Source organism: Ochlerotatus camptorhynchus, unplaced genomic scaffold (assembly GCF_037179485.1).
Source record: "Ochlerotatus camptorhynchus isolate MF236.1 unplaced genomic scaffold, CSIRO-AGI_Acam_v1.1 ptg000006l, whole genome shotgun sequence".
Lineage (NCBI taxonomy): Eukaryota > Metazoa > Arthropoda > Insecta > Diptera > Culicidae > Ochlerotatus > Ochlerotatus camptorhynchus.
This window is the reverse complement of record NW_027040498.1, coordinates 3,437,396-3,449,579: the sequence shown is the minus strand read 5'-3', so window position 1 is coordinate 3,449,579 and position 12,184 is coordinate 3,437,396. Positions and strand designations below refer to the sequence as shown.

The 12,184-nt window shown below is 48.0% G+C and overlaps 1 protein-coding gene across 1 annotated transcript; it reads right to left on the bottom strand.

Moving 5' to 3' along the window:
* Positions 1–10,139: 10,139 nt before the first annotated feature.
* LOC135717280 (uncharacterized) lies at positions 10,140–11,243 on the bottom strand. The gene has a single exon (XM_065239283.1). It carries the CDS (start codon positions 11,127–11,129, stop codon positions 10,140–10,142), a length of 990 nt encoding a protein of 329 aa, XP_065095355.1. The 5' UTR covers positions 11,130–11,243.
* Between the last annotated feature and the right edge of the window lie 941 nt (positions 11,244–12,184).

Genomic DNA, 12,184 nt, shown 5'->3' with positions numbered 1-12,184 from the left:
ACTCCCTCCCTGCGTATTTTTGAAAAATTTTAGAACCTAAAATTTATGAATTTTTTTTATGGATTGTAGACATTTGCAAACCCGCCTTCTAAAATGCCTACGTAGTTTATGAACAGCCCCAAAGATAAATTATGTTTAAACAAAATCCATGAATAGCACCAGAATAATTAAACACATTCACAAAAAACATTTCTAAATTTCCCACACATAAATGATAAGGGATCAATTTATAATAGATAAATTGCCAATAAACAAAGAATCAAGTTATTTCAATCATAAAGCTGTCTCGTTCGAGGTTTTGTTAGAATTTTTATCAATTTTCAGTCACGTTTTCATTGTTTATAGAATACTAGCTGAGTATGCCCGGTCTTGCTCGGGATTCAATATTAGCTTGAGTTTATGCGCCGATTTAAAAAAAGCATGCTATATTGTACGTAGCCCCCCCCCCTATTATCTAAGGGGCTACCCCCACACTCGTCCCCACATGCCTAATTTGGTTCCATTTGCTTGATTAGTTCTCGAGTTATGCAGAAATTTCTGTTTCATTTGTATAGGAGCCCCCCATTACAGAAGGGGGAGGGGTCTCGAACCATCATAAGAACCTTCCACGGCCCCAAAAACCCCTGTATACAAATTTTCACGCCAATCGGTTCAGTAGTTTCCGAGTCTATAAGGGTCAGACAGACAGACAGACAGACAGACAGACAGACAGACAGACAGACAGACAGACAGACAGACAGACAGACAGACAGACAGACAGACAGACAGACAGACAGACAGACAGACAGACAGACAGACAGACAGACAGACAGACAGACAGACAGACAGACAGACAGACAGACAGACAGACAGACAGACAGACAGACAGACAGACAGACAGACAGACAGACAGACAGACAGACAGACAGACAGACAGACAGACAGACAGACAGACAGACAGACAGACAGACAGACAGACAGACAGACAGACAGACAGACAGACAGACAGACAGACAGACAGACAGACAGACAGACAGACAGACAGACAGACAGACAGACAGACAGACAGACAGACAGACAGACAGACAGACAGACAGACAGACAGACAGACAGACAGACAGACAGACAGACAGACAGACAGACAGACAGACAGACAGACAGACAGACAGACAGACAGACAGACAGACAGACAGACAGACAGACAGACAGACAGACAGACAGACAGACAGACAGACAGACAGACAGACAGACAGACAGACAGACAGACAGACAGACAGACAGACAGACAGACAGACAGACAGACAGACAGACAGACAGACAGACAGACAGACAGACAGACAGACAGACAGACAGACAGACAGACAGACAGACAGACAGACAGACAGACAGACAGACAGACAGACAGACAGACAGACAGACAGACAGACAGACAGACAGACAGACAGACAGACAGACAGACAGACAGACAGACAGACAGACAGACAGACAGACAGACAGACAGACAGACAGACAGACAGACAGACAGACAGACAGACAGACAGACAGACAGACAGACAGACAGACAGACAGACAGACAGACAGACAGACAGACAGACAGACAGACAGACAGACAGACAGACAGACAGACAGACAGACAGACAGACAGACAGACAGACAGACAGACAGACAGACAGACAGACAGACAGACAGACAGACAGACAGACAGACAGACAGACAGACAGACAGACAGACAGACAGACAGACAGACAGACAGACAGACAGACAGACAGACAGACAGACAGACAGACAGACAGACAGACAGACAGACAGACAGACAGACAGACAGACAGACAGACAGACAGACAGACAGACAGACAGACAGACAGACAGACAGACAGACAGACAGACAGACAGACAGACAGACAGACAGACAGACAGACAGACAGACAGACAGACAGACAGACAGACAGACAGACAGACAGACAGACAGACAGACAGACAGACAGACAGACAGACAGACAGACAGACAGACAGACAGACAGACAGACAGACAGACAGACAGACAGACAGACAGACAGACAGACAGACAGACAGACAGACAGACAGACAGACAGACAGACAGACAGACAGACAGACAGACAGACAGACAGACAGACAGACAGACAGACAGACAGACAGACAGACAGACAGACAGACAGACAGACAGACAGACAGACAGACAGACAGACAGACAGACAGACAGACAGACAGACAGACAGACAGACAGACAGACAGACAGACAGACAGACAGACAGACAGACAGACAGACAGACAGACAGACAGACAGACAGACAGACAGACAGACAGACAGACAGACAGACAGACAGACAGACAGACAGACAGACAGACAGACAGACAGACAGACAGACAGACAGACAGACAGACAGACAGACAGACAGACAGACAGACAGACAGACAGACAGACAGACAGACAGACAGACAGACAGACAGACAGACAGACAGACAGACAGACAGACAGACAGACAGACAGACAGACAGACAGACAGACAGACAGACAGACAGACAGACAGACAGACAGACAGACAGACAGACAGACAGACAGACAGACAGACAGACAGACAGACAGACAGACAGACAGACAGACAGACAGACAGACAGACAGACAGACAGACAGACAGACAGACAGACAGACAGACAGACAGACAGACAGACAGACAGACAGACAGACAGACAGACAGACAGACAGACAGACAGACAGACAGACAGACAGACAGACAGACAGACAGACAGACAGACAGACAGACAGACAGACAGACAGACAGACAGACAGACAGACAGACAGACAGACAGACAGACAGACAGACAGACAGACAGACAGACAGACAGACAGACAGACAGACAGACAGACAGACAGACAGACAGACAGACAGACAGACAGACAGACAGACAGACAGACAGACAGACAGACAGACAGACAGACAGACAGACAGACAGACAGACAGACAGACAGACAGACAGACAGACAGACAGACAGACAGACAGACAGACAGACAGACAGACAGACAGACAGACAGACAGACAGACAGACAGACAGACAGACAGACAGACAGACAGACAGACAGACAGACAGACAGACAGACAGACAGACAGACAGACAGACAGACAGACAGACAGACAGACAGACAGACAGACAGACAGACAGACAGACAGACAGACAGACAGACAGACAGACAGACAGACAGACAGACAGGACAGACAGACAGACAGGACAGACAGACAGACAGGACAGACAGACAGACAGGACAGACAGACAGACAGACAGGACAGACAGACAGACAGACAGACAGACAGACAAATGGTGAATTGACAACCTGGGAAGAGCGTTTTTCCTATCTCTGGTCCTCACAAGTTCCTACCTCACACCTCCCCGTGGTGTAGCCTGGGCAATGTTGTCCTTCTGACAATAGCAAAGTGAGGGGGTGCGACGCGAACACTGGCGCGGTAACCATAACACGGCGATCGAGGAAATGCTTCGTCAACCCGCAGGAGTGCCAACCGGCACATTAGGATCGACGCCAGTAAGATCCTTATTACGGCATACTGGATACGGCATGGAACTATGGACACGACACGGCACAATGGATTGGATACCACGCTACAGGGCTGACAGTCGTGCTATTCTGCTCCCTAAGTAAAGAAGGGTGACACCTTCTTGAAATGGCGAGTGGGCTAATAGTGCGGCTGCCCCCGTCCCGGTAAAACCTTGGCAGGCCTCCGGATACGTTCAAAACTCGTCACCAATTGGTGATTGGTGAGTAGTAGACTCAGATGTAACATTCCTGACTTACGCCGATCTGGCTCTGAACACGGCCCCCATGAAGGACCGTGTCAACCCTAGCATGGCCTCCCTGCTTGCATAGATAACCATGGGATCACGATAGGCGACTACATACAACGAGTGGAGATAGCGGCCCGGAGGGGGGACCCAACAGAATGGAGACAAACGGAGAAAAAAACAAAAAAGAAGAAAATGAGAAAACCCAAAAAAATATGAAGGACGACGGCAAGACGCCAGAAATTGAAAACGGAGGAGCGAACGTGTTCGCAAGGAGCGGGATATTGCAGAGATCACCAGTGTTGAACCTGGAGGCAACAGCGAGTTCCAACAGCAGCAGTAAGCCCCAAGGTGAGCAGCAAGGACACCAAGGAGAGCTAGGTCTTATGCTAAGCCAGGTGTTCACACCGAAATCCAGCAGTAGCACACCCCAAGAAGGATTGCAGCTTGGGAAGACCAAATTGATGGAGGTCAGGAGGAGGATCAATGAACTCCATGACTTCATCAAGGATAAGAGCAACGTCCACAAGGCAAGAAAGGAAATGGTGACGGGCATCAAATCCGCCATTATTGCTGCCGAACGTGAACAGGATGCGCTGAGGACGAGGTCCGTAACTGCCGAAAGGACACTGATCGAGGCCAAGGAGAAAGCAGCAGCTGAAATACAGGAGACGCCAAAGGGACCTCGAAATCCACGCTCGGAAAAGAGGAAAAGGGAAACTCCAGGAGAGGAAGAGGAGTTGAAAAAAGTCAAGAACGACAAAGAAGACAACAAGGAGGAAGGCTGGCGTACCGTCGAGAAGCCAAAGGAGAAGTGGAAAAAACGGAAGGAAAAAGACGTGAAGAAGAAAGCTGAACAGAAGAAGGAGATACCCAGGACTCGTCGGGAGCGAAGTAAGGGCGATGCTCTGATCGTCGAAGCTAAGGACAAAACGTCGTATGCAGCACTCCTCCGGAAGGTACGAGAGGATCCGGAGTTGAAGCAACTAGGAGAGAACGTGGTGAAAACCAGGCGAACCCAGAAAGGCGAGATCCTCTTTGAGCTGAAGAAGGATCCTGCTATCAAGAGCTCAGCCTACAAGGAGCTCGTTGAAAAGTCTCTTGGCGAAGGGGCGAGCGTAAGAGCTCTATCCCAGGAGACAGTGGTCGAGTGCAGGGACCTGGACGAGATCACCACAGAAGAGGAGCTAAGAAGTGCGTTGAGAGTGCACTGCGATCTGGGAGATGTCCCGATGTCAATCCGCATGAGGAAGGCGTACGGCGGCATGCAAACGGCGGTTATACGGCTTTCGACAGCTGCAGCGAATAAGCTGTTGGAGACGGGCAAGGTCAAGGTTGGCTGGTCATTGTGCTCGCTGAAAGCCACTCCTCGGGTTACCAAGCAATTGGAGCGATGTTTCAAGTGCATGGGATTCGGTCACCAGGCGAGGAACTGCAATGGCCCTGACAGATCTGATCTGTGCAGGAAATGCGGAGAGAAAGGCCATATTGCAAGAGGCTGCACGAAGCATCCGAGGTGTATGCTCTGCAAAAAAGAGGACGGTAACGATCATACGACGGGAGGCTTCAAATGCCTAGCATACAAAAAGGCGATGGCAGGCCAACAGTAATGGAGGTAACCCAAATAAATCTCAATCATTGCGACATTGCTCAGCAACTGTTGTGGCAGTCGACAACAGAAACAAAGTGCGACGTTGCAATCATTGCGGAACCGTATCGAGTCCCTCCCGATAACGGTAACTGGGTTGCGGATAGAGCTGGGATGGCAGCTATACAAGTTATGGGCAGATACCCCATTCAAGAAGTGGTTGCGAGCTCATACGAAGGCTTCGTCATCGCCAAAATCAACGGAATCTTCATGTGTAGTTGTTACGCACCCCCCAGATGGACGATGGAGAAGTTCCACGAGATGCTTGATGGACTTACTGAAGAGCTGGTCGGACGACGACCGGTAGTCATCGGAGGAGACTTCAATGCTTGGGCAGTGGAGTGGGGAAGCAGGTGTTCCAATGCAAGAGGGCACAGTTTGTTGGAAGCTCTGGCAAAACTGGAAGTTATGCTGGCCAATAAAGGCACCAGCAGCACTTTTCGCAGAGATGGCCGAGAATCCATTATCGACGTTACTTTCTGCAGTCCGTCGCTGATGGCTGGTCGGACGACGACCGGTAGTCATCGGAGGAGACTTCAATGCTTGGGCAGTGGAGTGGGGAAGCAGGTGTTCCAATGCAAGAGGGCACAGTTTGTTGGAAGCTCTGGCAAAACTGGAAGATATGCTGGCCAATAAAGGCACCAGCAGCACTTTTCGCAGAGATGGCCGAGAATCCATTATCGACGTTACTTTCTGCAGTCCGTCGCTGATGGCAAACATGGATTGGAGAGTGTGCGAAGGATATACCCATAGCGACCATCAGGCGATACGATATGGCATCGGTCAACGGAATACTGTGGCAGTACGGAGGACGAGAACTTGTGACCGAAAGTGGAAGACGAAAGCTTTCGACAAGGATTTGTTCATTGAGGCACTTCGTGTGGACGGGAGTCCCGTAGATCTAAATGCGGACGAGCTGACAGAAACGTTAGTGAGAGCATGTGACACGACCATGCCGAGGAAACTGGAGCCAAATAACAGACGGCGTCCAGTCTACTGGTGGAACGAGGCACTTAGTACTCTCCGCGCTAGTTGTCTCAGAGCCAGAAGACGTGTTCAGAGAGCAAGAACGGAAGCAGACAGAGAGGAACGAAGAGAAGTGTTTCGAGCGGCCAGGGCCGCTTTTAAACGAGTGATTAAGCAGAGCAAGTCGAACTGTTTTAAGGAGCTGTGTCGAGACGCTGATGCCAACCCCTGGGGCGACGCATACCGAGTCGTGATGGCGAAGATCAGAGGTCCAACGATGCCCGCTGAAATGTGCCCAGTGAAGCTGAAAGTCATCGTGGAAGGACTTTTCCCGAAGCACGACCCAACAACCTGGCCACCTACACCGTACGGAGAAGGAGAGGGAGATAACGTCGAAATCACCAACGAGGAGCTCGTAGTAGTGGCGAAAGGATTGAAGGTGAAGAAAGCTCCCGGTCCGGATGGAATCCCCAACGTAGCGTTGAAAGCGGCAATCCAGTCATACCCGGACATGTTCAGGTTGGTGCTGCAGAAATGCCTGAACGAGGGTCACTTCCCTGACAGGTGGAAGATACAGAAGCTAGTGTTGCTGCCGAAACCAGGAAAACCGCCGGGGGATCCAGCATCATACAGGCCTATATGCCTGCTGGATACACTCGGAAAACTCTTGGAGAGAATCATCCTAAACAGGCTGACGAAATACACGGAGAGTGAGCACGGATTGTCGGAGAGGCAGTTCGGATTCCGGAAAGGGAGATCGACGGTGGATGCAATTCGGACAGTGGTTGAGAGAGCTGAAAAGGCGTCCAAACAGAAGCGGAGAGGAGATCGATATTGCGCCGTGATAACGATCGACGTCAAGAATGCGTTCAACAGCGCCAGCTGGGAGGCCATCACCGAAGCACTGTATAGAATGAGGGTCCCTGACTACCTGTGCAGGATCCTGAGGAGTTATTTCCAGAACCGGGTTCTGGTCTACGAGACAGACATGGGACAGAGATCGATTAGGATCACAGCGGGAGTTCCACAAGGCTCCATCCTTGGTCCAACGCTCTGGAACGGGATGTACAACGGCGTGCTAACGCTGAAACTGCCAAAGGAGTTGAGATCGTTGGCTTTGCGGACGACGTCGTCTTGACGGTAACAGGCGAGACGCTGGAAGAGGTGGAAGTGTTGTCAACCGAGGCAATCGACATGATTGGTAACTGGATGAAAGGAGCGAAGCTGCAAATAGCCCACCACAAAACGGAAGTGTTATTGGTCAGTAACTGTAAAGCGGTACAGCGGGCAGAAATCACCGTCGGGGAGCACACCATTGCCTCGAAGCGTGTGTTAAAATACCTGGGAGTGATGATCGATGACCGGCTAAACTTCAACAGCCACGTCGAATATGCCTGTGAGAAGGCTTCGAAGGCCATCAACGCGATAGCTAGAATCATGCCGAACAACGCTGGTCCCAGCAGTAGCAAGAGGCGTCTTCTGGCCAGCGTGTCATCATCGATACTGAGATATGGAGGCCCAGCCTGGGTTCCAGCGCTGGAAACGAAGCAGAACCAAAAGAAACTGAGCAGTACGTTCCGGCTCATGGCCATGCGAGTCGTGAGTGCGTACAGAACCATCTCGTCGGAAGCAGTATGCGTTATCGCCGGTATGATCCCTATCGGCATCACCCTGGCGGAGGACAGCGAGTGCTACAGGCAGAGAGAAGCCGGAAGAGTACGGAAAGTTGTGAGAGTGGAGTCATTGGCTAAGTGGCAACAGGAGTGGAACACGACGGAGAACGGTAGATGGACACATAGACTAATACCGATTCTTTCGACCTGGGTGAACAGAAAACACGGAGAAGTCAATTTCTACCTAACGCAGTTCCTGTCTGGCCACGGCTGCTTCAGGAAATACCTGCATCGGTTCGGACACGCAGCGTCACCTCTCTGTCCGGAGTGTGGCAACGTCAATGAAACGCCGGAGCATGTGGTCTTTGACTGTCCAAGGTTCGAGGCAGTGCGAACGGAGATGCCCGTCCTTAACGTGGAGAATGTCGTCGATGAAATGTTTCGAGAGGAGGACTCTTGGAATGCCGTCAGCAGGGCAGTCACGCAGATTATGTCAGAGCTGCAGCGTAAATGGAGAGAAGAGCAGCGATCTAGCAACGCCAGCTAGCGCTGAGAGTACGACAAGTGCATGAGCACAGCCACCCCCCGAAGTAGTCGCTTCACAGTGGTCCCGGGGGGATCCAGGCAGAGGAGAGAGTAAGGAATGGGTTTTAGTGGAGCTGCACTAGGCAACTAGTGGATACCACACCGTGCCACCTTCACTACAGGCCAGGCTTCTTGAAGCTTTCCTAAACCTTACTATAAAAAAAAAAAAAAAAACAGACAGACAGACAGACAGGCAGACAGACAGACAGACAGACAGACAGACAGACAGACAGACAGACAGACAGACAGACAGACAGACAGACAGACAGACAGACAGACAGACAGACAGACAGACAGACAGACAGACAGACAGACAGACAGACTAGACTAGAACTAGAAACTAGAAATTTAATTTTTAAGATAATTTCATCGCAAATAGTGCTATCTAACATGAAGCTTTAGTGTGATAATTTATTAGCAAGAAAGAACGATCTGAAGAGGGTAGGTAGATAGTTCAGCTAGAGTGCAGCAGTATGAAAATTGAATGGAAGTTGAAAATGAGCGATGGGCGATGAGCGATGCGACAGTACTAGTCAAACGCACACTTCTTTACCTAACTCACACATGAATAGGTCAGGAGATTTAAAGTATTTCTCGATTCTAAGAAATACTTCAAATCTTCTCATCCTTTAATGTATAAGCTAGGTAAAGAAGTATGCGTTCGACTAGCTAATAAATTATCACACTAATGTCAAGTGGAAACTACCGATTTTAAATTGGCACACTACTTGACTAGCCTATTGGTCCCAAGCAAATTGATTAACGTATCCCATTCTAGTCAAAATTCTAGTACTACACAATGTTTGTTTTGATTCGCTATGAAAGTTTGACAGATAAAATGAGAGGTTCGTAGATTTTCCTATGTTTCGAGGGGTGCATCGATTAGCTTGGGACCGAAGAGAGTACCAGAGCTGAGCCAAAAAGTTTAGCACGTTTCTTCGGGACCTACTAGTCTTAGAGTTACCTCTATTCTAATGTCGCGGATACACTTGTATGACCAACTACGAGCATGAGCATTATTCGTATTATAAATTATGAGCACATCTATGGTCACACTTGTATAGTTGTTGTATTGTTTTTGTATAGTGCTCATAATTAATATACAAACAATGCTCATGTTCATAGTTTGTCATACAAGTGTATCCGCGGCATAAAGCTTCATGTTAGATAGCATTTCCAATCAACTATGAATATTTTTCTGTTTATTCCTCGATGGATGGATTTTGGCATTGTATCCTAAATAAAAATGTATGTCCTTGCGTGTATCTGGCCCGAAAAAAGTACTGTCAGAATTATCTTCAGAAAGAAAATCGGCCATTTTCTTCAAACTAAAATGAAACACACCTGTTTCGTAAGTTTTCCAGCATATATTTCACCAATAGCCTTTCGTTGCATTTTGATTCGCTTGAATTTTGCTAAAATTGTCCTAGGAACTACATAACACAATTGACTTTAGACGGAGGAAAATGAGTTCGAGTATTTACAACAGGTAATTGACGCTAAACATTTAACACAAACTAACACGTGCGCGAGTTCAATACGATGGCGGCCGTTTTCCGAACACTTGCATCTGATAGCTGGACGGTGAACTGACCGAATCACCGTGGTAGGTCACGAGATCGTACGGTTGGTCGTGCATTTTCACGCGGCTGTGGGACGTGGATGAAGCGGCCGTGACCAAATTAGCTGCGGCTGGTTGATGATGTTGGTACCCGAAGTGACTGAATGGTTGCGGGATGAAGGGAGCCGGAAGGAATACATTATTTCCGAAGTAGGTCGTGTACGGAAGCTGACTGTAGGCATTACTGGGGAACGGGTTCCACACGGGTCGACGGTACTGTTGTTGTTGTTGTTGTTGTTGTTGCGCTTGTTGGTTGACGAAATTCGATGCCGTTTGAATGGAACTATCATCAATTTGCGTTGAGTTGTCGTCTCGACTTTCGGCGTCGTTGTTGGCCAGTTCGTTGACGGCTGTTGGATCAACAGTCGTTTGTTCTTGTTCGCTTCCGGGATCTTCAGTTGGAGGAGAACTCGTGGTTGGGGGTTCAGTTGTAGGTTCCTCGGATGAGGCCGGAGCTTCCGTAGTTGTAGTAGTGGCCTCTGTTACTGTTGCTTCTGTGGGTGCTTCCGATGAAGTAGACTCCAGTAGGCCGATCCTAGCCGGTCCAGAAGTAGCCATGGTTTCTACTTGGACTAGCCGCTCAGGAAGACTAGGTATTTCAAACTGTCCACTAAACGACTTGGGAGTAGTTGCGGGTTTTTTGGATCCACTTCCTCCGGAAAACTGTGCAGATGAGGCCATCAGTAGGTGCTTCAATGGATTAACAGCGGTATCTTGCTTCTCGTGAGATTTTCCAGGATTACTGAACTGGAAAAATTGCGCAAAATGGTTCACTAGATATTGGATAGTCCTTTTTGCACGGACCGCTTCTCGTCCGTCTTTTGCAGTTTGGGATGAAGCTATGGTTACTTCCACTAGCAAGATTGTCACACACCAGATCACTGCACCGATCTTCATTTTCATACTCTTCCAAAGGATCGTTTACATACAAGAACAAAATCGACAAAAAACCGTTGCTCAAGAACCACACCGGACACGCCTGGCTCGGATCACGTTCAAAACTGAACTGATTAAACAAGTTCAGGTGACCATTGCTTATTAGAATAGAGTGAACGTGCAGTGTATCATTTTTTCGTCTACTGTCGTTACACTGCGTTGATTTTTTACCTACGGTTTTTATTTCATTTTGTATCCAGCCCGGTTTTTCTCAGCTCTTTCGTTTTTTTTCTTTTACTTTTTTTCTGTATGCTAGCCTAAGAGCGGCAAACTTTAATACATCATTAACCGAGTCAGTAAAGTGTGCACCACGCGTCAACCTGTGGGCTTACGGGTGAGTGGCCGAGGTAAGTCACAGACTGATTGCAGACAGATGATTCTTCGTTTATATATTTATATTACGTCCAACTTGTTAGTTGGTTTAATTTAAAAGATTGTGCTGTTCATTTACAACCATTTACAAGATTAGGTAAATTTTGAGTATCACCATTGCAGCATATGTCAATATTCGTATTATTAGCTTTAATTCTACATGCTGCCATTTTTAAAACAATCTTTTTTTATAACTCACTTAGACTTTTTAGGTTTTGTACACGCAAACCAAAAATTTATTACAATGAATGTTAGTTCCATTTCCTATCATCCTCTGTTTATGAACATCGCAGCGAATGTTAGGAGTTAACCTTGCAGAAAATGTTTAAAATCTGGCAGTTTTTGAATAAATCCTAAAATTAAGATTTAAGTTTTTAAATAAGAAAATTAGTTCCTTTATCATTCATAATTAGGTTCCAGACATAAGCGGCGCCGGCGGTGTAGTGGTAAGCATGATTACCTCTCACCCCAGCAGGCCTGGGTTCAATCCCAGTCGGCGCCGCCGGGATGTTCTGAGGGAAGTAAAGCCGTTGGTCCCCGGTTCATGAGTTGATGGGTCGACAGGTAGGGTCCAGGTGTGGTAGCTGCCTCCCTGGCGTCGGTAGCATGTGTTAACGATCTCTACACTGCCGTTTTGATGGGAAAATGCG

What these genes read in the sequence shown, in the direction of transcription:
- LOC135717280 (XM_065239283.1), bottom strand. Translation starts at nt 11,129, where the DNA reads ATGAAAATGAAGATCGGTGCAGTGATCTGGTGTGTGACAATCTTGCTA.